The 27,832-nt window shown below is 48.2% G+C and overlaps 1 protein-coding gene and 2 long non-coding RNA genes across 6 annotated transcripts in view; 2 read left to right on the top strand and 1 right to left on the bottom strand.

The window, feature by feature from the left end:
- Positions 1-1,684: 1,684 nt before the first annotated feature.
- On the bottom strand, positions 1,685-27,492 carry ptpro (protein tyrosine phosphatase receptor type O). 2 transcript variants are annotated; one of them, XM_041030382.1, is made up of 27 exons: positions 27,445-27,492; positions 19,454-19,715; positions 19,167-19,322; positions 18,786-18,938; positions 17,671-18,204; positions 17,294-17,455; positions 16,850-17,046; positions 16,309-16,429; positions 15,998-16,191; positions 15,520-15,631; positions 15,187-15,350; positions 14,265-14,385; positions 12,819-12,952; positions 11,856-11,994; positions 11,117-11,237; positions 9,939-10,007; positions 8,355-8,438; positions 6,939-6,974; positions 6,677-6,758; positions 6,460-6,550; positions 5,926-6,002; positions 5,516-5,650; positions 4,571-4,693; positions 4,330-4,484; positions 3,748-3,883; positions 3,339-3,463; positions 1,685-3,197 (listed from the first exon to the last, which is right to left on the bottom strand). In XM_041030382.1, exons 1-26 carry the CDS (start codon positions 27,490-27,492, stop codon positions 3,359-3,361), a joined length of 3,711 nt encoding a protein of 1,236 aa, XP_040886316.1. In that variant the 3' UTR covers positions 1,685-3,197; positions 3,339-3,358. The 2 variants fall into 2 exon arrangements, with proteins under 2 accessions (XP_040886316.1, XP_040886317.1); XM_041030383.1 differs by lacking the exons at positions 8,355-8,438; positions 12,819-12,952; positions 14,265-14,385; ... (9 more) ...; positions 19,454-19,715; positions 27,445-27,492 and having other exon boundaries at positions 11,856-11,988.
- On the top strand, positions 10,148-13,779 carry LOC121176341. The gene is made up of 4 exons (XR_005892955.1): positions 10,148-10,285; positions 11,131-11,258; positions 11,822-12,106; positions 13,565-13,779. It is a non-coding gene; the product is annotated as an uncharacterized LOC121176341 (long non-coding RNA).
- Positions 14,952-27,832, top strand: part of LOC121176340 — a 16,364-nt gene continuing 3,483 nt past the window's right edge. The window contains exons 1-9 of one of the 3 annotated variants that reach the window (XR_005892954.1): positions 14,971-15,031; positions 15,228-15,385; positions 15,467-15,619; positions 15,960-16,159; positions 20,306-21,006; positions 21,108-21,186; positions 22,010-22,170; positions 22,673-22,789; positions 25,233-25,381. This is a non-coding gene — a long non-coding RNA (uncharacterized LOC121176340). Of the gene's footprint in view, positions 15,386-15,466; positions 15,620-15,959; positions 16,160-20,305; positions 21,007-21,107; positions 21,187-22,009; positions 22,171-22,672; positions 22,790-25,232; positions 25,382-27,832 lie in introns of all 3 variants that reach the window. The other 2 variants (XR_005892952.1, XR_005892953.1) reach the window with 2 other exon arrangements.

The raw sequence follows: 27,832 nt of genomic DNA, 5'->3' as shown, positions 1-27,832 counted from the left end.
AGCCTCAAATTTTAAGTGACACAATGCACAAGAATGGCACTGGGGACGCACCGGGGACGCACCGGGGACGCACCGGGGAGTTTGACTGGACACACACTAAGCAAGAGAGAGAGGAGAAGCGTCCGGACACTGTCAGTCTGTGGGGTTTGTGACAGCGCGTTTCTGTCCGTGTCCTCGTCTCCATGTCTCCACACGTCTGTTCAGCTGCTGAACAAACTGAACCGTTGAAGTGATGAGACTTTAACTTCTGATTCACATACACAACAACTTTAAAAAACAAACCTAAAGCAACATTTGCACTAGAATTACTGAGTCATGACGAGTAGAAACAGAACAGTTAAGCAGTAGTAGTATGTACAGTACATCTGATATCTAACTGTGATGTGAAACCTGTTTCAGATCCAGCGGCGACTGAACCGAAGAAGCGGACCTCTGAGGATCCGAGGCGGCGAACAGGTACAGACTTCAGGTGTTTGAACCACAAGGCCACAATGACGAATCGTTTACAAGCCAACACTGAAGCGTCCGACGGCCTTTTTACACACATTCATTCACTTCTTCGCTTTTTCCACTAATTACTTACAAGGTGTCATCAAAACAACACACAGCTCTACTCAGACTCAGTGTTCGGGCTCCAGCCATGAGAACAACAAGCAAAACAATTACCAAGGATTCTCCACCAAAATCTGAGAGTGAACCCAAAGTTATACAGACCCAACTTTACAGGTACGTATACACACCTGTGTATGTACACACCTGTGTATATACACACGTATGTATACATGCACACACACAGCACAGGCTTCACTCGGTTTAATCAGTGTGAACCACAATGATAGATTCCTTTAAACGTCAGCACTTTAAGAATTGAATGTTCAGCAGAGTTTTACTCACATGCTGTGTTTTTAGAAAATGAAATAAGTTGGATACAAACAGTTTAGAAAAACTTTGCCACAGGAGCAATTTTTGAAAAACATATTGGGCTTTTTATCCAGACCCCGCGCTGTGCTTTTATTTTGACGACACCCTGTACATCCTGAATGGAGTGTAAAACTCTGGGCTGGGGGGGAGGGGTGACCACTCGTCTGCCAGGGAACGATGGAAAACGACTAATCGTCATAAATAAGTTGGATATGATCAAAGTTTCAGACACAAAGCTTCAGCAAATGGCTTCATGTTTTCTGTACAGTGGTCATGAGCTCAGACAGAGACACAGAGAGCCGCCCCCAGCCACACGGCCCCCAGGGGCCCTGACCCCGCCCCCCCGTTAACTGTAATGTGTTTGTGTTTTTTGTCACATTCACTGATTTTGTCACTGAAACTTCTGCAGATCGTCCAAAATCCCACTGACACTGAAACTCACTGACTCTCAGTGAGTTTCAGTGTCAGTGAGATGAATCTGAATTTCCATCAGCTCAGACCCTGCGATGATGATGATGGTGAGGATGATGATGATGATGGTGAGGATGGTGATGATGATGATGATGATGATGATGGTGAGGATGATGATGATGATGATGGTGATGATGATGATGATGGTGATGATGGTGATGATGATGGTGATGATGATGATGGTGATGATGGTGATGATGATGGTGATGATGATGATGGTGATGATGATGATGATGGTGATGATGATGATGATGATGGTGATGATGGTGATGATGATGATGATGGTGATGATGATGGTGATGATGGTGATGATGATGGTGATGATGGTGATGATGATGATGGTGATGATGGTGATGATGGTGATGATGGTGATGATGATGATGGTGATGATGATGATGAGCTGCAGCAGGATGCTGGGAGAAAAGCAGTGAATGTGTCACAGTGAAAATCTTAATGTTTTGAATGTAGTTGTATCAGATGTTGGTGTTGATGTGACTGAGCTCACGTCAGGGCCCCTGAAGACTCAGACCAGGTCTGAGCAGAGACACTGATCCAGGTCTTAATGCCATGTCTTCAGCTGAGTAACTGTCTGTCCTCTGTCCTCAGATATGATCCATTTCTCTGCTGATTGTTGCAGCTGATGAGATCACAAACCTACACAGTGGTCTCACATTAATCTTCAGCTCAGATCAGGACTCGTGTCGTTGTCCTTCGTTAGACAGAGTCCACAGTGCACAGGATGAATACAGAGGACAGGGCTGTGCAGTTAGTCCTCCACAGTTGGGAGCAGCAGAAACTCTTCCCTTCTTCTTTCAGCAGGTGGGGCTCCGAGGCCCCTGGGCTCCGAGGCCTCAGTGCAAATACAAACTACAGCTCTACAACCACAGTCTCTAGCGTCTAAACTGGCCTCTAACACAGCGAGGAGCGAGGGGACGGCGACAGGACGGTGAGACACTCGTTCGTTCCCTTCCACTGTTTTTGTGCCCTGAAATTAAAAGAATCAAAGTCTTGTGCAGACCCAGCAAACATTTGACTCGACGGATCAAATAAAAAATTGCGGTCGACCAACATTTTCCTTCAGCATGTTTGAGTCAGCTGATGCGACCACGAAGGTTTGACGATGTCTCAATCTTCAAACTCCACGGAGCACGATCGAGTTTAGTAAAGTTTTAGTCTTTCAGTAAAAATTCGAATCTAACTGATCCATTAAAAACCAGCGTCCACGTCCTGAAACCTCAGACTGAGCTCTCTGCTGCTCCGGACTCCGTCCTTGGTCGAATGCTTGCTGGGTTCTCTCGGTGAACGTCTCCTGTGCAGCAGTGGCAGGTCGGGGGCCTGTTAGGGCGGTCGCTGTTTTCCGGGATCAGCGTGGCGACGTCCCGTGTCGGCGTGTTTGGCAGTGTGTGGGAAAGCTGAAGGCAAAACTAAAGAACCGAAGAGGAGGTGAGGCAGGAAGAGGCCGGCGTGTTTGCTGGTTTTTCAGCGACTCCTGAGATTACAACACAGAAACAAGATGAAAAACTGCTGACTCAGCTCCACCGCACGGACGCGGCGTGCACATCCGATCAGCGGGCGGAGGCCCGAGCCTGGGAGGGCAGGGTGGGGTCGGACATGTAGGTCAGTCAGTGGAAGGCTCCTTAAGGCAAAACTCCGTCCTAAGCTTTAACCAATTCAAACGTAAACTCAATTTTTTCCGGCGGTGAGATGTTCGGCCGTTTGGGTTTTTGATACTGATGAGGAAGCGGATCTTCTTCTTCTGCACAGAATGGATGCCTGAAGCACAGGAGGTCGGGCGTGTTCACAGCCTGCAAGACAAGGAAAAGGGCGGTAAGGCACTGACCTCAGACAGCAGTTAGTGAAGGTGAGAACATCTGCGTTCAGCTGTAGGATCCAGGACGGACCGATCACCTTTAACTGACCCTGACGTTTGTGTAGCTGTGACTCACGTCTGGACGAAGTGTCGTCATTATGTCTTGCTGGCGTTCTCGTAGATCACGTCGGAGGTGATGGACTGCTGCTTCTTCTTCTGCCACATGAGCAGGACACACTGATGGATGAACACGTACTGTTCCTGCAGAGGAGACACGCAGCAGCTGCATCACACCTGGTCAGTCCCAACAGACCAAACCCTGAGAAGAAGCTGAGTATTTTAGATTTATGATGAAATCTGTGAATCTCTGAAGTGAAAAGCTCCGTTAACTTTCTGTCTGCACACATCTGCATTTTCACAGTTTCACTTCCACAAAGATCTGAATCTGTGCAGTGCCACAGAAAACCAAAGCAGCCCCGGCAGCAGGAGGAAGTGCTGCTGAACAGGGTCCGATCCGATCTGAGCTGCTGGGCTGCGCTCGTTACCTCGGTCTGGACCATGGACAGACGGTGCGATCGCATTTCAGACACCATGCCCAGGATGTCTGCGAACTCGTGCTCTCTGATGTGCTGCATCAGACGATCCAGAGCGATGAAGGTCCCGGTCCGGCCGACTCCAGCGCTGAGGACCACAGACGGACACAGACAGACGCATCATGAGACACAAAACCTCTGCTGCTTTTCTGCTAACGACAGTTCAGCCACGACGGGAGCAAAACACATGACATAATGGACATTACATCATCCGTCTAATCGAGTTTTTATGGCTCTAACGGTCAGGACGTGATCTGTCTTCCTGCTCTGTGACTCAGTGTCTCTGCTCTGCTCAGTAAAGTTCCCTGAAGTCGACTGTGAGCAAATAAAATCCTGAATAATGCTCATTAAAAACTGAACTTGTGCTTTTAGAGTCACAGGCTGCAGCTGCAGTCTGAACCCTCACCCACAGGACGGAGACACACACACACACACACACACAGCAACGTCAACGCCAGACGTGAGAGTTCAGGAGAAATGTCACAGACGTGTTGTATCTGATCTGAGTGGAGTCTGCAGAGACCCCGTCCTGACCTGCAGTGGACGACGATGGGGTCTTTGGTCCTGTTGGCCTGCTGACGGACGATGTGGACGAACTGCAGGATGCTCTCGATGGCGTTGACCGTGGGGACGCCGTGATCCGGCCACGAGGTGTAGTTCAGGTGGAGGACGTCCTGAGTCTCGTCAGCCTGCAGGAGGCGACAGCAGCACAGTTTTCCTACTGATTTCAGTGCTGAATGAATCCAGAGCCTCAGGATGGTAAAGTGGTACTCACGTATCCCAGTCTGAACTTCCTGATGGTCCACTCCGGAGACTCGGCTTCAGAGAGCATCTCCACGCTGATCTCTCCGTACATCACAGGCTCGTCTGTGAACGGCCAGTAGTGATCACACTTCACCTGAAACAGAGAACACGTGTTCCTGCTGCGTGATCATCAGACCTCATCAGACCACATCAGACCTCATCAGACCTCATCAGACCTCATCAGACCTCATCAGACCACATCAGACCACATCAGACCACATCAGACCACATCAGACCTCATCAGACCACATCAGACCACATCAGACCTCATCAGACCTCATCAGACCACATCAGACCTCATCAGACCTCATCAGACCTCATCAGACCACATCAGACCTCATCAGACCTCATCAGACCACATCAGACCACATCAGACCTCATCAGACCACATCAGACCTCATCAGACCTCATCAGACCTCATCAGACCACATCAGACCTCATCAGACCTCATCAGACCTCATCAGACCACATCAGACCACATCAGACCACATCAGACCTCATCAGACCACATCAGACCTCATCAGACCACATCAGACCACATCAGACCTCATCAGACCACATCAGACCACATCAGACCTCATCAGACCACATCAGACCACATCAGACCTCATCAGACCTCATCAGACCACATCAGACCTCATCAGACCTGTTGGTGAATCTGGTCTCTCAGGTCTTGTTGTTTTTATCCTGTTGCGTCTGTTTGATTATGTGAGTCTCAGATTTATTGATAATTGATCGCTGCAAATCGTTTGTTGTGTGAGCTCGTTCAGTTTGAGCTGTGGAGAATAAGTCTGTTTCCATGGAGACCCACTGAGGGACATGTGTCAGGGTCTGTGAGTAAAGACAGGAAGCTGCGGCGACGCGATGAGTTTAAACTCGTCCCGTTTCCTCTCTGGGAAACAGAAATGAAACTCACCCTCCGTCGCTCGTTGCACTGCGTGAGCATGACGATGATCGGAGACTTCTGCTGCAGAACCATCTTCCAGAAATCGTTGCGGGTCTCGGGCAGCGGCCCCTGGGTGGCGATGTACTCTTTAGCATGTTTGTATCCCTGAGTGTGGCACAGACACACAGTGACAAACACGGCGTCACTCACACTGAGTTCCAGCTGATCTGCAGTCAGCAGAGGGAGCAGGACTCTGTCTGCGTCACACTAACACTGCAGTGCACTTTGATAACGTGATGACATCATCGATGACTCGGGATCAATCATCTGATCACATCAGAAATTTCACTGCACAACTTTTACTTTTGATTCTTTCAGTAAATGTAGCTGATAAAGTTCTTCTTCCTAAACTGTCGGAAAAATTTGACAGGTGAACTCACAGGTATGTAGTTGGCGTTGATGTAGTCTGAACCTTCGTCGTTGTGCATCGAGATCAGCTTCACCCGACTGAAGTCGTCTGGAGAGAAGACAGAAATCAGTCAGTTCACTGTGCAGAGGACAGTCTGTCTGCAGAGGAGACACTGGTCCAGCAGCCAGAACACGTCTCTGTCTCTCTTTTTGTTTTTCCTCGGTCAGATTCAGACTAAACGAGATTTCCAGCCTCACACACGACGTGTTGACGTCCAGCCGTCAGATCAGCTGTGAGTCAAACACACGAGGACGTTTGGAAACGCTGGACTTCAGTTTGACTTGTGTATAAACTGCATGTCTTCTTCATGTTTGTGTTTTTAAACTGACTTAGTGCGAAGTCAGTATCTGTCTCTGGACCTTTGACCTTTGACCTTCAATCATCACTCAGGTCTGATTTACAGAACCACAGATGGCTCTGACAGCTGTGAACGTAACGCACATGAGAAACCGCTGTGATGACATCATAATACGAATGTTCGTGTGTTGGCAGGAAGCGAACTCACATGGGAGGATGTTGGTGTATCGGTTCTTCGGTCTGTTGACGGGCAGGTCTGCTGCATCGTGGGACAGATCCAGGCCGACGCTCTTCAGCTCCTGGAACACGTGAAAGTGTGAGACCTCTGCGCTCAGATCTACGGCGTCAATGCTGACATCAGCGGCTCAGCTCAGGTAAACACACCTGCAGTGTTTTCACTGCTGCCAGCTGCTGAATGAACTCACCTCAAACTGCAGGGAGAACTTGTAGGCCGAGTCTTTGCTCATTTCTTTAAAGTAGGCGTCAAAGTCGTCCAGCTGCACCGGGCTGAAAGAGGACACAGGGACAATCTGCTGACACATGACTGGACTTCATGACTTTTCCTGAATCTGATCTGTTATTTAACCTTTAAACTCACAGACAGAATAAAACGTGCAGGAGACAGAGAACGTTCACTCAGAGGGTTTAAAGAACAGGTGTAAGCTGCTTGTTGTTTAGTCTCGTTACCTTGTTAGCTTCCGTTTCTTTAGCGCTGTCTTGCTCCTATAAAATACAGACAGGTAAATTTCCTCGTGATGACTCTGACGCCACAGATCAGTAACGACAGACTAAATTACAGGTCACGTTACACAGAGGATGCTCAGACTCTCACTGCTCAGCCATTCATCGCATCAGGGCTCGACCGACGGCGGTTTTTACTGATGCTCACCAATTTTAAAGTATTTTACAGGAGTGACATGTAAAAAGTTCTCAAACTTTTTACAGTGAAATAATCTCATTATATTAAAATTAGAATTTCCATTTGTGTGTACGTAACTGTGTGATGTACAAAAACAACTTGTACTTTCAGTTCTGTTGAATTTAAAATTCCATTTTTTGCAAACTGGACTTTTTATATTTGAATTTGAAAAATGAGTTTAGCTGATTTCTAATGATAATATAATGGAAATAATTAGTAAAAGTCGAAGCACACAAATGGAAAATGCCATTTGAACTCTGTCGCCTTCCATACAGGTCGATGTGAAAGCATCCATCGGTCGAACCCCAGAAACTCTGCTGACTCCACATCGAACATCGAACATGCAGCTTTTCTCCTCACGTCAAATCTCTCGTTTCTCTGATTGTGTTAAAATGCCTCCGTGTTTCCTCTGTTCACTGAGGATAGTAACACATCAGTGAACAAACCTTCATGCAGCATAACATCTACAGTCTAACACACAACACACAGGAGCTGTTCTACAGGCTGGACCACAGCATGCACACACCAAACACCAGTTAGCATCCACGGTTAGCATCATGCTACATCCAGCATGTTAGTAGAAACACACTCGGTGTGTGTGAGTGTGTGTGTGAGAGTTCAACCACAGACACAGCATTGCAGACAGAGCTCAACATGTCAGAGGAATCATCTGCTGACTTCCTGTTTCCCGTCGATCAAACTTTACACTCGGCTTTAAAGTGTTGAAGAGTAAGTCTGGTGCTATTCTCCATTTTCCTGTTCGTCAATCAATCCCAGGTCCATCAGCCCTCCACACACACACACACACACACACACACACACACACACACACACACACACACACACACAGAACAGGGGCTCATAAACAGAACCCTGAGGAACTCCAGGTTCCAGACCAGCAGGAGGACAGTGCGTGATGAACCACACCTCAGATCCAGACCAAACCTCGAGCTTTAAACTCGGTTTCTCGTGGGATTTTTTGAAAAAAGAAAAATCTAGAATAACACCAGACTTATCGTTGGATTCTGGATCCAGAGGTGATCCAGGTGTGATCTACTGGCTCGTCACTGAGGTCACCTCGGATCCAACAGTGTGAAGCTGTCTCTGATCAATACTGTGGGCTGTGGCTCTGCTGGGACATGCCCCTGATGTGCAGTGTTTTTGGCCAGCAAGTGCTTACTTACCAAGGATTAATATAAAAAGCCAAAAGATAGTCAGTCCAAAGGCAGGATGGCAGTAGGGTAAGGAAGGCAAAGAGGCTTCTTCGCCTGAAGGGGGATCAAATAAAAACAACAGGAACAAAAACAAGAAAGAAAAACAGACACCAGGGGGCGACAGAACATGGAGCTCCATTAGTAAAGAGGCACAGAGCGTGGAGAGCTTCACATTAGTGCTGAACACACAGTTAATGCATCATGCAGCAGAAAGTGTCCCGTTGTCTCTGTCGAGGACAACAGGAGTCTGTTTGCCGCCGGACGTCAATGGCCGCTCTGTCTCTGTCTCATTTAAACACCCTCCAGCCTGAGTGTGACATCACTGCGTCCTCACGGCCCGTCCCACAATGCATCAGTCAGCCGGGACCCTCGGCGCGTATAAACAGGCCCCGGTTTGTCGCTGGGCGGTGACGTCAAACACGTGACGGCACCTTAATGAACCTGATGATCTCATTAACGTTGGTGCCGCTCGGGTCGTGACCCCGCTGACGCGTGTGCGTCGGTTCCGCGCTCCTGAGATGGAGCAGCGGAGGAGAATCTTTTATCTGCACTCTTGTGTTTGTTCTAACTCAAGATCCTTTCAGTATCTGAACAACTGCAATGAAGAAGTTTAGCATTTACATACGAACATCTGGGCTCGAGAGAAAATTCACGACACCTGACACTTCCTGTTCGAACATCTGGAAAGATCCAGCTGCTTTCCACTGTTCGTGAACACGCTGTTGTACGTGGCGAACGCAGAGCTGCCGGAAAGTGTAAAACCCGCGGCGTGTTGTACGACGTTCGTTTCACCGACACGTTCATCTGCGTCAGTGGTGACGCCACCGTTTGTCGTCACGTCCACGCTGCTGCCGCACCAATCAGCTGACATGCACAAAGCGTAAACACAACCACCGTCACATTAAGAAGAACACACTCTGATGGACATGTGCATTTAGTGATGGAAGGTCAAATACAACAGCAGATGGAAGCCGAGGTTCTGCCTTCGCTGACCGTCTTTCAGCTGTTATATTAATCACAGATCTGTGGTTGTTATGAATCACACGGGACTGAACCTGATCCATCAGCCTGATCAGAGTCTGATTTCAAACAACAAACCACTGTGAATCATCTTTTCTTGTTTTCGAGAATTTAACACAAATTGACGTTTTGTCCCTTTAATCTGAGATTAAGGGAAATCCTGAGCTTTCATCAGCGAACATCCCATTTCAGCTGGTCCAAACAAAGCAGGCAGGGGGGAGGGTCTGAGCTCATCATCATCATCATCGTCATCATCGCCTCGCGCTGCTAAACAAGCTAAAATCTGAAGCTACGTGTTCAGATCCCTGATCTGCCTCCTCAGTCCCCCGCTGGGCCACTGACCTGCCTCTGACTGGGGCTTTCCAGGGTGTTTGCAGCTCTGACATCCAGACTGAGGATGCACATCTGGAAACACCCACTCAGGCCTCAGGACTGTGATGTGCCTCACGTTCCAGCTGAAGTTTGACTCTAAGATGCTGTTTACACATTTGACAGTGATCTGAAGATGAAGAAGCGAACGGAGGAGGGTCCTACCAGTTGTAAGGAAGTTTGCCGTCTCTTTCAAACGAAGCAAAGTTGACGAAAGTCTCTGCTCCACATTCCCTGAAACAGAAAACAGCAACAACACCGTCACACGTGAGCAGAGGAGGGTGAGAAAAGCACCGAGCAGTTTGAGGAAGTCCCAAATATTTGATGACTAATCAGTAAATAGAGGAAGTGAACTGCAAAGAATGAGGGTGAAAATAACAGAGATTAAAGTGAGTATGATACGAAGAGATGATAAGAGTTTGGTGACTCGTTTAACTCGGTGGTTTAAGTGTTTGCAGGAAACGATGATGGGGGAGGACGAAGATCTGAGGAGCCATCGAGTCGTTCAGCAGGTAAAAAAGATTCAAGTTTTTCTAACGATGACGTGAATTTCACCTGAAACTTTATCATAAAGCTGAAGGTTTTTTTACTTTTACAAGGTTCCAGCACGTTAGCTCAACTTCACTTAACATAAAACTGGACGATCTCATGGTTTTGAATCACAGCATCAGTCACACTGAACATCTTCCACATGTGCACAAACACGAGGGCATACAATCACAGGGACCGTTCACGTAAAACAAACACACAACAACTGAAAATAAGAAATAAAATCAGTCGTTTTGATTTTTCACTTTAGTGGAAAAAGTCTGTGGCTGAAGCAAACTCCCATCATGCATCACTCTCTGAGTGTCTGACCCTGCTCACAGCGTCTCTGTCAGACACAACTTTTCATTTCAGTCTCTGCTGCTGCAAACGTTCAGCTAATAATTCACAGTGAAGTTAATTGTGCTGGTTAACCTCAGAACAACAGGAAGTCGTTTATGTCCTAGTTACTGAGTGACACAGCCTCTTCCACTGACACCAGACCAGCTGACGCCGTCAGACCAACCCACAACCTCAGAGCTGAGGTTAGCACTTAATCTCCACCACATTCGAAAATGGGTGTTGAAACTACAAAACTGTTGAAGATTCAAATGTGGAATTTGCTGGTTCGATTTAGAGGAAGCAGCTTCTACATGATCCATGTCAACATTCAGGAAGCGCCGTGATAAAGATCAGCAGCTTTTATTTCATATCCATCACTGTCCTGTCCGTTACTCCAGCTCCCGTCAAACCTTTCACAACACGAACATCAGACGAAAACAAGACGAAAATGAAAAACTAAAGGTGTGCACTTCTACCTGGTCATCTGCAGGTGCTTCTTGCGCAGGACCAGCAGGAAGAGGACGAGCAGGCCGATGAGCAGGATGCTGAGCACGGCCAGAGCCGAGATGGCGGCGACGCTCGGGTTCATCTCTTTGGCTGCAGACGCAGAGGAAGCAGGTTTGTGTTACACACTGTGTTTTCTGTTTGACGGCACCTCACTGAGAATCCTCCCTGTTTTCTGATCCTCCTTTCATTTGCTCAGCTCTTCCTCCATGTTTCCCTGCAGGTCTGATGCAGTCAGAGTCCAGATGAGTCATTTCATCAGCACAGGCAGTCAGCTTCTGCTGTTTGCTGAGTTAATAATAATTTGGTTTGGTTGATAAAAACTCGCTGGTCCTCTCACTGCAGACGATCCATTCACTCAGTTTCATTTCATTTTCTCAGAAACTGAGAAACTCTCATGTTCATTTTTCATTTTAACTCCTTGAATATTTTGAATGAAAACTGAAAATCCATTTTAAATCCCTCAGTATGCTGCAGTCAGCAAACGTCTTATCTGTGTAAACCTGATACTGAAGGAGACAGAAACACTCACTCATTCATTGGCAGCTGGAAATATTTCAGAGCTTTCATTCATTCATCAGATTTCTGTGAAATATTTCTGATTAATGTGGAAACTGTGAGCTCAGACCCACAGGTGCAGTGACTGTGAATGAAGGTGGCTGACCTCTGCAATGCAGGTGCAGCATCGGTGCACCGGACAGCGCCACCTACCGACAGTGGTGATGGTGATGTGTGCAGGTTTGCTGGGCGTGCTGTAGCTGAAGCTGGTGACGGTGCAGTTGTAGGTGGACGAGGGCATCAAACCAGAAACGATCACCACGTGGGAGCTGGCCATCTGAGGCTCACGGGCCTGAAAGAGACCGTTTAAAAACTCAGAGACAGATCCTCAGCTCCTGACAGGCTGATCCTGATCCTGATCCTGAGGAGGCCGCAGGGTTTCCCATTCACTTCCCTGAGAAACGGTTTGTTATTCTTCATATTGTTCACTAACTACACGATGAAAGAGGCTAATGACAGTAAAGTTCAGAAAACACTGGTTAATTCTAAACCCGGGACACTGATCAGATCAATGACGTGCTTTTCAGAGTCTGAGTCGTAGTTTGAGTTCTGAATAAAATTAAAGCGACAGCCCCAAAGAGGAACTTCTAACAGCAGGCTGCCACAGATCACATGAGGATAAGCCCTTTCAGCAGAGGTGAATCCTCTGGGGAGCACGAAGTTTCACTGGTTTCACTTTGACTTTACCGAGGTCAGCGTCGCCCGCTCCGCAGCATCTCAGTCACGTTTCATCCTCAGGGGACGAAGCTGTTTACAGCCACCGTCAAATGTATGACTCAGCAAATAAACGCTGAGGGAAAATTCTCACTGACTGTGGAGAAAGTGATCAAATCTAAATTCAAATCAAAAATACTTTTCACTTATCACTCACTGTTACTTTAGCTTTTTCTATCAGTTCTGTTTATTTTAATATTTTATATACATATGTATGTATAATTTTTTGGGTAACGTATTTTTTCATTTGTAAGCATGAAGAAGTTTGAAAAGTAGAAAGTTTTACCCGCTGAACTCTGAGGAGACACGAGTCAGACTCCGTGAAAGCTCGTCCACCTCCGTCTCTCTGAGCTCGTGACTCGTACCTGACAGTTTAAATCAGGGATTCACATTCAGTTCTACCTTCAGCTCCTTGCTGGCTGCGTTGGGTCGACAGAGGACCTGGTAGTAGTCCACCACTCCCTCCTCGGTCCACAGCAGAGTCACGGACGAGTGAGTGGCGTTCACGGCGTACAGGGACCTGGGCGGAGCCGGCTCTGCACGAAACAGAACCAGCACAGGGAGAAATAAAAGCCTCGGTCTGTGTTTGTATGAAAGTAGAAGCTGCAGGTGTAAACTGGTCTGAGCCCAGCGCAGCCTCACACGACACTGGCACTTCCTCTGCCGACCAAAATACTTCACCACGCTCAGAAGAGGAAGTGGAAACACTTAAGTTTCACTTTAAAGGTGAAAAAGCTGCGTTCAGTTTGTCGCTGAGAACAAACTGAAGGAAATGATGCCAGAAACCAGTGTTCAGACCACAGCAACCAGTGGTGGATGATGGTTTATGTTGCACTGAGCTCTGACTCCAGTTCAGATGATGTCTCCTGATGCTTCATCCACTCGAGATCGTCCCCAAATCAAACTGTTCAAATAAACACGTAACACATAAAACACAGAAAAGCTGAAAGCAGATTCTTTCCCATTTGTCATCGATCCGATCTTTGTCTGCTGTCTCCGACTGCAGCAGCACACGTTTGTCCCTCAGCTCCGGCTCCTCTGTCAGGTTCCTGTCATGTTGTCTCCATCTGCTGGACTCAGGATCAGTGACACCATCTGGTCCTAATTAAATTTGTCATTCACATCTCTGTTTCTATCTGACACGACAGAGAGAAGGAGGAAACACGTGTGACGACTCAGTGACGCTACGAACACGGAACGTCCCAACGTCCAGGAAACAACAGCAAGAGCTCGGTTTGAATACTGTTACTGTGTGTGTGTGTCAGTGTGTGTGTGTCTGTGTGTGTCTGTGTGTGTGTGTCTGTGTGTGTCTGTGTGTGTGTGTCTGTGTGTGTGTCAGTGTGTGTGTGTGTGTGTGTGTGTGTGTGTGTCTGCGTGTGTGTCAGTGTGTGTCAGTGTGTGTGTGTGTCTGCGTGTGTGTCAGTGTGTGTGTGTCAGTGTGTGTGTGTGTGTCTGTGTGTGTGTCAGTGTGTGTCAGTGTGTGTCTGCGTGTGTGTCAGTGTGTGTCAGTGTGTGTGTGTCAGTGTGTGTGTGTCTGTGTCAGTGTGTGTGTGTGTGTGTGTGTGTGTCAGTGTGTGTGTGTGTGTGTGTGTGTGTCTGCGTGTGTGTGTGTGTCAGTGTGTGTGTCAGTGTGTGTCAGTGTGTGTCAGTGTGTGTGTGTGTGTGTGTCTGCGTGTGTGTCAGTGTGTGTCAGTGTGTGTGTGTGTGTGTGTCTGCGTGTGTGTCAGTGTGTGTCAGTGTGTGTGTGTGTGTGTCAGTGTGTGTGTGTGTGTGTCAGTGTGTGTGTCAGTGTGTGTCAGTGTGTCTGTGTCTGTGTGTGTCAGTGTGTGCGTGTGTGTTGACACTGACCCAGTTTGATGATGTTTGGTATGGAGGTGTTCCTTCGGCGCTCGGTGCAGGCCGTCACCGTCAGGTTGTAGATGTCACCTGGAGGTAGAGGGAGGCTGGCCCGCATCACGTTACGAGTCACCTGACACACACACACACAGTTTCATCTGAATTTAGTTCTTCCTGTTTCCTGTCCTCGGCTCTGTGACTGTGAACTAATAATAATGATGATGATGATGAAGATGATCATCACAGTTACTGTACGCGTGTTAAACTGTGCAGTGGTGTTTGTCGGCCGCTGTGGGCTCAGCCCAGTTAATGATGGGAGCGAGGTGCTGGGAACATCTCTGGCCTCACAGAGGAGGAACGAGCTGCAGCTCCTGCAGACAGCAGCTCGTTCCTCTGCTGCTAACTGCACCATCCACTGGACCCAGAGGAGAAAACCAATAGCAGCTCGACTCAGCCTGGAAATAATAAGCTGCTGCTGCTGCTGCTGCAGAGTCTGAGCTTTAAATGGAGCCAGAGGAGCAGCAGAGGAGCAGCAGAGGAGCAGCAGAGGAGCAGCTGAGGAGCAGCAGAGGAGCAGCAGAGGAGCAGCAGAGGAGCAGCTGAGGAGCAGCAGAGGAGCAGCAGAGGAGCAGCAGAGGAGCAGCTGAGGAGCAGCTGAGGAGCAGCTGAGGAGCAGCTGAGGAGCAGCAGAGGAGCAGCTGAGGAGCAGCAGAGGAGCAGCTGAGGAGCAGCTGAGGAGCAGCTGAGGAGCAGCTGAGGAGCAGCAGAGGCTCATTCAGGTCTGTAGTTCATCTTCTTAACAAACTAAGTGTTCCTCAGAGAGACGCTGCGGCGTTAGCTCAGACCCAGAGTTTATGGTCTGAATGTTTCGCTCTTCAGTGAAGAGCTGCATGATTGTTGGCCGGATGAATGAATGAATGAGTGAGTGACTCACATCGATGGAGTAGCTCTTCTCAGCGCCTTTCTTGCCGACAGCGACCACCTGCCAGTGCAGCATCCTGGAGTGCGACAGGTCGATGAAGAGTTCGCCGTACGTCCAGCGAACGTACAGAACGCCATGAGAGTAATCGACGGAGGAGATGTGAGGAGCCTCAGGAGCTGCAGACAGTGAGAGACGCCAGTGAGAGACGCCAGTGAGAGACGCCACGCTTCAGCATCTACTCTCATGTTTACATTTCAGTACAAATATGTTGAACATGATGCATCGTTCACAGATCTGGGATTTGAAGCAGCAGGTGTAACGTGGTCACACAGCAGAGAGTCGTACCTGTAACCAAGCTCACAGTGGAGCTGTCGCAGCAGCTGAGCGGAGGGTCGCCCCACGTCACCATGGAAACACGGAAATTATAATACCACGCCGGCAGCAGGTCAGTCACTCTCTAAGGGAAAACACGAGACAACCTGAGGGACAGAACTGGGAACAAGTGTGTGCTCACTTCATTTGGACTTAGCAAAAACACTCAGACTAATCCTCCAGGGACTGAATGTCCACAGTAAATGTGATGGGACAGAGGTCAGTGGCTAAAGGGGAGTAATTATACGCTCGTCACGTGTAAGAGCCGGTTTATTTAAACAGCAATGAGAAAAGCTGGACGCTGGACGTCCCCGTGATAAATATCATCAATAAATAAAAGATCCAGAATCTGGTGATGAGCCAGAGAGACGGGAAACTGTTCCATTAACGTGTGTGAACCGTTTCTGTCTCAGGTGTTTTCAGAAAACCTTGTGATGAAGCTGAGGGTTACCACTGAAGCGATGACGGAGGCGGTGGCGGCAATCTCGTAGTAGGTGGTCCACTCCGAGGACAGCGTGACCGGATTGAAGAAGAAGGTCTGCAGGACGTACTTTCTGAAGGCCACGTGGTACGGACGCTGCCAGTTCAGGATCACCGCCGTGGGACTCAGAGGGTAAACAGCCAGCTCACGGACGCCTGTGGGCTCTGACGCATCACACAAACACACACATAAACATGGCTGCAGTCAGAGATGATAAAACTCCAGTTAAACAAAGGTCAAATGAGCTGGAATAAATCAGAGCGTAGACGTGGGGTAATCACCTATGTCGATGATGACGGGTTCGGACGGAGGACTGATCAGGGGTCCGTTGGTGTGATAAACCACCACCCTGTACTGAGCCCCGGGCGTCAGGTTAGTAATGACGTCACTCGTCGAATTTTCCTGTGAAAACATCAAACAGAAATATTTAGAAAAAAGTCTGAATATAGATAAAGTTAGGTTTTAGAAACCGTAGTTTTCAGCTGTATGAAGTTCAAACATTTAGAAAGTCAGTGATACGAGAATAAAGTCGTAACATTTTGCGTTTAAAAAATGAAGTTCCAATATTTTGTGAATACATTTGTAATTTTCAAATAAATTCTATAATAATATATTTTATTTTAATGATATGATTATATGAGAATCACATAAAAAATCCTGAGTCAGTCACATCTGACCAACACAGCAGCTCATTAACGTCCAGCTGTGATTAGGACGTGAGTCCTGTCATTTCCTGAACCATGAAACTTGTCCAGCTTCTCTCAGAACCACTGAGTATGGACAGATGAACTAACGAGACAGGTCCGGAGTCCTGTCCCTTACCTCGCTGCAGTAGGTGTTCTCCATCCTCTGGCTCAGGCTGGGTTTCAGGCAGGTTGTAGAAACCACCGACACCAAGCTGCCGTTGTGGTTCTCGGAGGACGCGGCCCAGGAGACGGCGGCAGTGCTGGAGTCCAGCAGTCGGACGCTGACGGCCTGAGGACGGTCCCGCAGCTCCTCCAACAGCTCCCCACCAGGACCTGAAACAAGCAGATCCTGATTTACCATCCTGTAAACACAGTGGGACATTACCAGCCTCTAAACAGTCCCCTGATTCACAGGCTCATTAAAACACCTTCTCCTTTAATAACTTTAATAACTGACTGACAGTTTAAACCCTGTCACTCAGACACTCAGATCCAGCCCCTGGACTTTCACCGGCTCAGTTTCAGGGTCTGTGGAGGCGACAGCGTGTCGTCGGGGTCGCCGAGCGCCTTGCGTACGTACTGAGGTAGAAGGTGAAGCCGGTGTCGGCGGCGCTCTCTCTGGCCTCACAGTCTCCGGATGAGCTCAGCGTGGTGACCTGGACTCGGTACGTTCCCGGCTCCGTCAGCTCGGTGAAAAACTCGTGAGTGTTTTCATCCACAGTGGCTGTTTCTGTCGAGTTCCCTGAAAACCAGGAGAAACTGTGTAGATCCTGAACATCAAGCACATCCAGTTTGCTTCAGTGTCGTTTATATTTTATTTTACTTTCTCAATTTATTCATTTATCTATTTTTGAACCAGTTGTTACATCTGATAACACAAACAAATAACAGTAATGTTTTATGATTATTATATTATGCCTCACACTCCCATGTATCCCAGCATCCTCCTTTGTTTACCGTCTCTGTAGATGTAGATGTTGAAGCCGTCGTAGCTGGTGGGGGGTCTGGGTGGCAGCCAGCGCAGCTCCAGCAGGATGGGGGGCAGTCTGGTGGGCAGGACGGAGGGCTCAGAGGGGAGGCCCATGGCCGAACCTGGCTCGTTGGAGTCTTCGTACTCTGACACCACGGCGTTAACGAACTCGTCCTCTCTGTCGGCGGGAGACGGCTCAGTGGGATCCAGCCAGTAGCTCTGAGTCTCGGCCTCCGTCGTCTGGTTGGGGTTTGAGTCGCCGGGGGCGGTTCCTGTCAGGTTCTGTGTTGGGTTGAAGGGGATCTGAGTGGAAACTCCCACCACCTCCTCGGAGATGTACTCCTCCTCCGTGTGCATCTCCTGCTCCTTCTCCTCCATCAGCGGGGCGTCCCGGGCTTGACGGGAGGCTCGTCCGCCGTCCTGGTTCCCCTCAGGAGGGGCCGTGTTGGAGGCCTCACCTGGACCCGCCCTCTGACTCAGGTGGACAATCTTATGGGAGATGTTGAGGGGGGGGTAGGGCACTGAGAAGGAGACACAGAGTGAGGGAGGAGCTCTGCTGAGCGTACGTTAGGTAAAAACCGAGGGACCCGATTTGGCCCACGGGCCACTGTTTGCCCTCCACTTTTCCACAGTCAGTGCTGCAGCTGATCTGTGTTTCCAGATCCAGTTCTGGTTGTGAGGATTCGGTCACAGTCCGTGTTTGCAGTAACACCAGCGACTCTCTGCGCTCGTTAACCAGACGTGATGACAGTAATGAAACGTCTGCTGCTGTTCATATGGTTTCTATCACATCAATAATGCAGAGGAGACGCAGGAGCAGCCTCTAACTGTCGGACTGTGAGCTCTGAGCGCTCTGCTGCTGCTGCAGCTGAGATTCACTCACCACGTTCAGCTCGGAATAAACCACGCTGACGTTTTACCGTCAGACCCCCAGATCTGAACAACCACAGCACAGGTGGGGTTTAAATATTCACCTGCTCAAACACAACCAGTTGATCCTGAGCTCTGAAACTAAACGACGTTTCACCCCGGCTCCCTGTCAAACCCCAAACCACATCTCAGTCTGAACTTTGAACTCTGAGAGAAACAGGATCTCACTCACCTGTCCTGTGGTGTACAGGTGAGTGTGTGATGTCACTGTGTGTGACCAGCGCAGTCTGGTACACAGTTGCCTCAGAGATCAGCTGGAAGGTGATGTTACGGTAACACACCCCCGGTAACCAGTGCTTGAACACCGTCTTCCCTTTGTAAAAATCTACAAACAACAAACAGAAACAAGAGCAAAGAGTTTAATCCACAGTAAGTCAGGTAACGTTCACAGGAACCGAGAACATCAGAACAGTGAGAGCAGCGGCTGGGAGACGCTCAGCTCTCTCCACGTTTTCTTAACGTGAGCGCTCACTCTGCTCTCAGCAGGACATGATGTGCTGTGTGAGATTCAGCTTAAACTGCAGGGATTCTGTAACTGCAAAGATGAAATGACCTTTATAGAGCATGGATCGTCGCTCCTGTCCCTCAGTGTAACTGATGTTGACTCTGCTGAAGACGTTTCTGGCTGGAGGGTCGATTTCAAACACCACACCGGTTTCTGGAGACTCCTTGTAGTCCGATATTTGAACAGTGTGGACGGGAAGAGGCTCTGAGGACACAAAACAACACACGTCCAACTTTTTAAACATCTGGACAACAAAAATGGAAAACAGCTAAAATGTCCACAAATGGGAAATCACAGGACAGTCCATCACAGGACGGTCCATCACAGGTACTTACTTGTGAGTACAGGTACAGTCTTGATGGGTCTGGACCAGGTCTGACCCAGTTTAACCAGCAGGCCCACAGTGTAGCAGAGGCCATGAAACGACGTGTTGAACAGCACAGGCTCGCTGCTGTTCACAAACTGAACCAGGATCAGTCGAGGTTCTCCGGACACCTGGGCGGCGTACGCCGTGGCGTTCTCCTGCAGGTCTGAGCTCTCCAGAGTCGCCACGATCACACCTTCATCGTTCACAGACACCTGGAAGGTCGACGACCTCTGGAAGATGTAAAATAAAGAGACACGTGATCACAAAACATCTCCTCCTCCATCACCTCCTCCACCTCCTTCATCTCCTCCTCCACCTCCTCCTCCTCTTCAGCCAGCAGCAGTGTTTCAGAGGAGGAGTTTGGAGTTTGGAGTTTGTCTCTCCAGAGACTCCAAACCTACAGCTCCTGTTTTTTCTCACTGGCTCTGGAAATGACTGAAAATCTGCTGTAACGAATGAACGACCTCAGAGGTCAGAGGGACAGGTGAGTAAAAGGTGATGTGGTGACAGTGGTGAAAATATGCCGACACATTCACTGTCAGCTGGGAAAACAGTGTGTGTGTGAAGTACAGGTTAGGCTGTAAAGCACACCAAAGCTCAGAGATGCTTGTCTGAACGTTTCACAGAGATGATCAGGATCAGTGTCATCACAAACAAAAACCTCCCTAATAAGTGAGAGGAGAGAAAGCAGAAGTCAGAGAGGTGCGATGGGAAAAGGGAAGCGCCTGCAGAGGATGTTCGTTAAAGATTCGTTTTTTATTCTTTATTCAAAGACCTGAGATTAACTACCATCTCCATCATCCCTGTGTCCTCCCTACAGACGCAGTTATATCTGCCACCCTGACACGAGCGGCTGTCGGCAGCAGAGGAGCTGATTTCCTGTTACGGCCGTGTGTTTCAGACAGGTGGGTCTGATGCTATCTGCTGCGCTCTCATTAACTCTGACAGCAGGAGAGCCGACTCCTCGCCGAGCGTCCTCTCTCCGACTCCGTGAAGGTGACGACAGGAAATCAGCAGTTTCCCTGAGCCCGGAAACCAGATGCTGATCTGAACTCTGACCTCATGGAGAGAAGCTAAATAAAACCCTCAGACAGTGACGACAGACCGCGCTCAGATACTGATCACAGATTCAAACTGATTCAAATCCATTGATCTGATGCCGATTATCGATTGGTTCCTGTCCAAACATTAACCCAAACTTTCCAGAAAACATTTCCGCTTTTTACAAAAGCTTCACCTGATACTTAGAGGAACAGACAGACTGGGAAGCGAATCGCCTCCTCCTGTATGAATGCTGCTGCAGCAGTGAAACAGTAAATCCATCTTCATGTCACTTCAGCAGCTTTTCCATGGATCGTTGTGAGTGGATTAAAGAGCTTCTCATATCAATAACAGCAACATGTGACATGTGAAGCAGATTTACAGGATGGACGGACACTCTGTGAAACCAAACCCCAGCACATAATCCACCTGCTGAGACTCTGACATGCACTGAGGCATGATGGGAGTTATCACAACAAGGTTTGGGACGTTAAATATTTCTTAGTAAAATCAAATTCATCTGAACTGCAAATAAAAGCTGACAATAATATCCTGACTCTTTTCTCTGAATTCTCCTGAAGACGTGAAGAAGAAGTTTCTTCAACACGTGTGACAGTGAAAATGGCCGAGGGCAGAAGCACGAGACGCGTCCGTCTGTTGGTGAATTTCTCCTTTGTTCGACCGCGTTATCACACAGAACGAACTCTGTCGCTTGAGATGACCTAAATCCAGAAATGCCCTTGGAGTGAAAATGTAGTTCAGCTTTCTGTGACTAGATAAACTAAATGATTCTTTTTGTGAATGCAGTTCTCTATCAGGCCCACACTGTGGACAACACGTGAGCAGTGGAAGACAAACACAACTAAACTGCTGTTAAGCTTTTTAAAAAAGGGGAGAAGGTTTGAGTGGGAGAGGAGCAGCAGCATCTGAAGTACTGAGAGATTAAACCTCCGGTCTGTCACGGCCGCACACAGAAGAGTGATGGACCAAATATCAAGTATTTTAGATACTTTAAATCACTGAAACTGTCAAATCAAACCTTCTGTGTGAAATTCATCTTGTAATACAAATAAGTAGTAATAATACTGTAATACAATAATATTAACTAGCTTGTGCAGCATTTGTGCTAAACAGTCTGTGTTACCTGTTACCTGTTAGTGTTCGTCACCTGACAGAAGCAGAGTTCACCTGTTTAAACCCTTTTACTGTTTTTCTGACTTTTTGTTTTCAAATAAACCAGAACCAGTTTCAGCTCAGGCAGCTAACATTAGCTTAACTAGCTAACTAGCTGTAGCCAGCGGTTGAATCATCACAGCAAAGAGTTAAAAAAAATCCCATCAGCCCCTGTGCTCGCTCAGAGCGACGCCTCCCGTCACTATAAAACCGTTTCACGTGTGTGTGTGTGTGTGTGTGTGTGTGTGTGTGTGTGTGTGCGGCCATTTTACAGTGAAGTCACTCATTCTCTCTCTCTCTCTGTGTTCAGGTGGATGATTGACGCTCGCCCTTATAAAGCCTGACGTCTCCTCTCCTGGCCTTTTAAAACGCAGAGCCGGTGTTTTTAAGTTTAACTGCAGTGGGGTGGTATTTGGAGAGGCTCCAGGTCCAGGTCCAGGTCCGGGTCCAGGTCCTAAGACATGCTTTGTGGTGAGAAACCTGCTCCATCTGACCCACAGCTGATCCCAGTCCATCCAGCAGCTGCTGGCATGTTTCCTGGAGCAGAGCCACAGTGATCGGTCCGTTCATCAGTTAGTCCACTGACAGAGAATCTACCGTGTTAGTGATCTCAGTCCGTCTCTCAAACATTAAAGTGAAGTCATGTTGGTCAGCAGGACATTTCTCCTGCATTTACTAACAAAACAATTCATCTATAATCAAAAACAATCAGATTTAATCGATAATGAACACAATCAGTGAAGTACACCGAGTGCTCAGTGGACAGAAATATAAATATCAGTTACAGGCCGTCAGTCGTCATCACACAGTAACGATCAGACATCTTCCTGTGGGGGTTCGGATAAAGGAGGAAGAAAAATCCATACCAATTTATTCAATTCATTGCTGCTCTGTTGTTGCCAAGGTAACTAAGATGAAAGGAGAGACACATTTGGGGTGGGAGGAGATGCTCATTATGTTTGTCTGATTCCAGGATTACCATGGACACGGTGGAGAGCAGAGAGCGTCCAGGGCAGCGGAGGCTGAATGCTAATGTTCTCCCCCATCACGGACGAGCTGCACAGGCCTGATACACAGGCCCGAGGACGAGGTGAGACTCACAGGAGCTCTTTATACAGACTTTAAAATAACCTAAGTTACCTTTAGAACGGAAACGTGGCTAAATTAGTAAAAAAGTTCGGCAACTGCTTTGAATGGAAAGCATCAAAAACCTGCTGGAAAAGTCACACAGTGTCAGTCTGTAAGGCCCCGCACTGAGCGGCTGACGTTACTCCACTTTATCTTCACAGCTTATTAGTATTATTAAAGCTTTTAGCATCTCATCCACACACTTTCAAAGCTCCTTCCTGTTTAAATGATCCTCAGCAGGCCAGTGAGCAGATTATGGAGCTGAGCTGTAAAGTGGAAGTGTAAGGATCCTCTGTTTGATTTTTCCAGCAGAGTTCAGCTTGGCCTATTGCTGCCCCATTGATCAGTAAACTAAGCTAATCAATAAAAATGGAGGAGGACAGCATTGATCAAAGCCGTGCTGACGTTTGGCTTTCAGCATAAATACCCAGAAAAATTCTTCCTCCTGAAACTGATGTGAGAACAGCTGATGGTTTCATCAGAGAAGAGTCACCACCACTGACGGTCTGTTCACGTCGGCCTGTCCAGTGTCTCCGGCTGATATAATCTGCTGCCGGTGACAGTGACGATGAGTGTGGGCTAAAAATGAGAAGCTGCTTCTGGAACGTTCTTTTTTCAAACATGGAGATTAGAATGATGAACTTTACCCCAAAACCTGATTCTGTAAAAGAACCAACGTCCGCTCTACAGGCCGTCCTTCATCTTATCCTCATATCCACACATCCAGTCCAAACACACACACACACAGGCGTTTCTCAGTGAGCAGAGCTGGTGAATGAATGGAGTATCTGACCCTGTGAATGCGTGGGGGGGGGGCTCCTCAGGCAGCTGCCAACATTATCATGCAAACCTCCAGAGTTTTTGTTTTCCTGTGTGGAGGAGGTGCAGGGGTGGTGCAGCGAGGGGACCAGGGCGTCCAGAGTCCATTAGACTGTGAATGAGACGGATAAGGTCCACAGTGACAGCATTTTACAACACGTCTCTGTCCTGCTTTTAGGCTCAGTGACAGCAGAGCAACACCACTCTTAAATTCTCACATTTCTCAATGAGGTCTGGTGACAGACCTCATTTCATTAGACTTTACAGTTCATGACTGACAGCTCTCTCCTTCACTGAGAAACATTAAACGTTTTAAAGGCAAAAAAAAAGTTTAACTCAATACAAACTTTCGACCACACGTACGTTTTCTCAGTTAAATATCAGACTTTTTTCAAAACTACTCGACAGTCACCAACTCTACATTTCTGAATCAGAGATTAAGCTCATGAGTAGCCCGGCCCTGTGGTGCTAAACTGAAAACCAGTTGTACCACCTGATATTTAAAACAGAGTTTTCGAAAAGAACTATGAGACAGATGTTTATAACCAAACTCTGAAATTGATCTCTGAAAAAAAGCCCCGTGTCCTCTTCTTTCCTTTTAAAGCACAAAGATGCTCACACAGAATAATCCACAGATTTATTCTGCAGCTGTAACTATAAACTGATCGACAGAAGAATAATCAGCGACACATCAAACCAAACAAACTGGTTCTGTAACGTAAAGCCAGTCATTTTCCTGATCTCTCCGTAAAACTCTCGTTTTACCTGTAAAGCACAAAATCTGTCAGAATAAAAGCTTTTCTGTCTCTGGAGGGATTTTAAAAATGTACAGACAATCTGATTTAACAATCACACTGAGGAAAACAACAGTTTAAAGAGCTGCTTGGATTATCACTGTCAGGGTTAATCCCCATATGTGAAAGTGCACTAATAATCTGAGGATATAATCAATGTGGTGTGCGTGAACAGACGGAGGGAAAGGTCCCACTGAGGCTCCGATCAGAGCACCAGTTTAATCAGAGTGAATTAGACACGCAGGGAAAACACTGAGGGTATTCTCTCTGCTTCAGACTGCACACACACACAAACACACAGGGGCAGAAGAACAAACACACGTTACACAACAGCCACAGCAGAGAAGAAGGACGGTCACTTATTCAAAGAGTCACGTTCCATCAGATTTGAATGGACGTGTCCTTCGTCCATACTCATCCTCGCAGCCTCCGGAGCGTCTCTGTTTCTGGCTTCATGACCATTAAGGTTAATGCTGTGATTGTATATATTGTATGATTTGCTGTGTGTAGAGACACTGTCCTCATGGGGACACTGAGTTCATTTTATTCCTTATTCTATTTCACAGTGAATCAACTTTTCTGAGTCTGATGACCTCACTCGTTCATTCACACCTGGTGATTTATGGATTCTGATAAAACCTGTTTGATACTGTTGATTTATTTGATCAGCCAGTGAAACGACCCGGCTCTGTGTTAGGGTTAGATGTTTGGATATTCAGCGCTGATTTGTGATAAAAACAATCATCTCAGTGTGACTCATGTCATGACACAAACTTTTCGTTTCCTGTTCAGGCTCTGACGTGGAAAGCGAAGTCTCAGCGTCCGTCTCTGGAGACCAGGAAGTCGCGGTCTGTTCGTCGATGCTGCACTTTTATGACAAAACCTTCTCGTCAGGACAACACAGGAGCACGGACGCAGCTTTAATGACTGAAAACAGGGAGGTAATTACAGAAAAACTGACGAGCCGAGGTGCCCTCCACCCTCCACCCTCCACCCGCCTCTGGCATTTAATCAAAGTACACAAAGAGCACTGAGCAGCAGCCTGTGTTCACTGCTGACAGCAGTTCCCTCCTTCAGATAGAAAACAAAAAGTTTCCATGGTGGAGTCCAACCACCCCCGCCCACCGACTCCCTGAGAGCAGCAACAATGCCTGCTTATCCGACCCCCCCCCCCCCACAAAAAGAAAAGGACCTGAGACTCCAGCAGAGAGAGGACGGGACACAGGTCTTCAAAAGACTTAAAACGAAGCCACCAGCTAATCAATACCTTCTCCTAACTGATCAGCATCTCTGACAGCAGCTCCCATCACTTTGGTTCCATATTCACTGAATGTGACGCGGCGTCTTCAGTCTTCACCCATCGTGAATAAACTGAGCTCAGCAGAGTTCAGAGTTCATGAACGTGACGTGTTGAGCTAACATACCCTGAAATTCCTGATCCACAGGATCATTCCCTGCTCAGGAAACTGACCTGAGGCTTGTTAGCTTCAGCTTCAGCCTCAGCTTCAGCCTCAGTCTGAAATAAAACAAAAAAACATAAACAGTCCTTTCTGTCCCTCACACTGTTTCCACAGAGAAGAGAAACCCGAGGAACAGCACTGAGTTTAATATGACTCGACCACATCGCTGCCGAGATAAAAGAGGAAATTAAAAACTCAGACCATCAGATAAAGCGTAACACAACCCAGAGGGACAGACGGACTGATGGACGGTGCTCAGAGACTGAGAGGCTTCAACAAGAGACAGCGAAGACTGAAGAACGAAAAGACCGAGCTTCATGTGTAAATCACTTCAGCTCTGCTATAGACAGACTCAGACTCAGTCAGACTCACTCAGGCTCAGACTCACTCAGGCTCAGACTCAGACTCACTCAGACTCAGACTCACTCAGACTCAGTCAGACTCACTCAGGCTCAGACTCAGACTCACTCAGACTCAGACTCACTCAGACTCAGTCAGACTCACTCAGGCTCAGACTCACTCAGGCTCAGACTCACTCAGGCTCAGACTAGGACTTACTCAGACTCAGACTCACTCAGGCTCAGGCTCAGACTCACTCAGACTCAGACTCACTCAGGCTCAGACTAGGACTTACTCAGACTCAGACTCACTCAGGCTCAGGCTCAGACTAGGACTTACTCAGACTCAGACTCACTCAGGCTCAGGCTCAGACTCACTCAGACTCAGACTCACTCAGGCTCAGACTAGGACTTACTCAGACTCAGACTCACTCAGGCTCAGGCTCAGACTAGGACTTACTCAGACTCAGACTCACTCAGGCTCAGACTCACTCAGACTCACTCAGGCTCAGACTAGGACTTACTCAGACTCAGACTCACTCAGGCTCAGACTCACTCAGACTCAGACTCACTCAGACTCAGACTCACTCAGGCTCAGACTCAGATTCAGTCCTTTTTCAGCAAACGTGTGAATCATCAAACTGCCACAGAGCCTCTGAACCTCCCGTCAGAGGAGGCTCCTTCAGAAAATACGTCCAATTCACTGCTGTGAATCAGCTCAACCCCCGAACTACATCACACCTGTGCAGGTGAATCTGTCACCATCAGCTGTGGATGTGAGATGATGTGGCTGGTCGCACAGATGGAAAGCGGCGGAGCTGTTCCCCCTCACAGGGTGTGTGTAGGCCTCAGCGTGTGTGTGATGCTCAGTGATGCTGACAGACACGCAGGGAATCACTGAGGCTGCAGCCGACTGACCCACTTTCTGCGGGACAGAACGAGCTGCTGGCTGCCTCACACACCGGCCTGCGGTGCCACAGCGCGTCCGTCTCACGGCTGCGCCGCCGACACACGCCCGGTCAGTCATCACCCGCCTCCTGTAAAACTCCAGTACTGAACAAAAACGATCTCATCTGCTCTGTTTTCACCGAACAAAGCCGCGCAGACCGCGGAGCCGCCGCTGCCGCTTCACGACACCCAGACAGGCGGCAGCGGCAGCGGCGGCTCCAAACGCTCAATATCTACCCGAAAAAAACGCCTCCTTACCTGGATAAACCAGTGCAGACACAGCGTAAGAAGCAGCGGTGAAAACATGGTGCCTGTCGGTCACACGGTGTCGGTAAGCTCCGGGGTTTTCCTCCCAGTCTGCTGCGCATCCAAACAATGGCGATTTTTCTGCTGCATCGGAGCGCGATGCTCCCGCTCAGCGCCGGATTCAGTCTGCGGTTTATTTCCGCTCCGCAGCTCTAACAGCGCACCGCCATCATCCTCATCCTCATCTCCATCACCGCTCTCAGCATCCCAGTGGACCGCAGCTCGAACCGGACTCGCTGTGATTCAGAGGAAACAGGCCGGGCTCGGGGGTCCATGCCGCGTCCTGGAGACGAGCAGGAGGTCGGAGACGGTCAGCGGTGATGAAGCTGCTGCTGCGCGG

The sequence above is a fragment of the Toxotes jaculatrix genome, chromosome 22, assembly GCF_017976425.1.
Source record: "Toxotes jaculatrix isolate fToxJac2 chromosome 22, fToxJac2.pri, whole genome shotgun sequence".
NCBI lineage: Eukaryota > Metazoa > Chordata > Actinopteri > Toxotidae > Toxotes > Toxotes jaculatrix.
The sequence above is the reverse complement of the archived record's forward strand: the minus strand, read 5'-3'. Positions and strand labels throughout refer to the sequence as shown.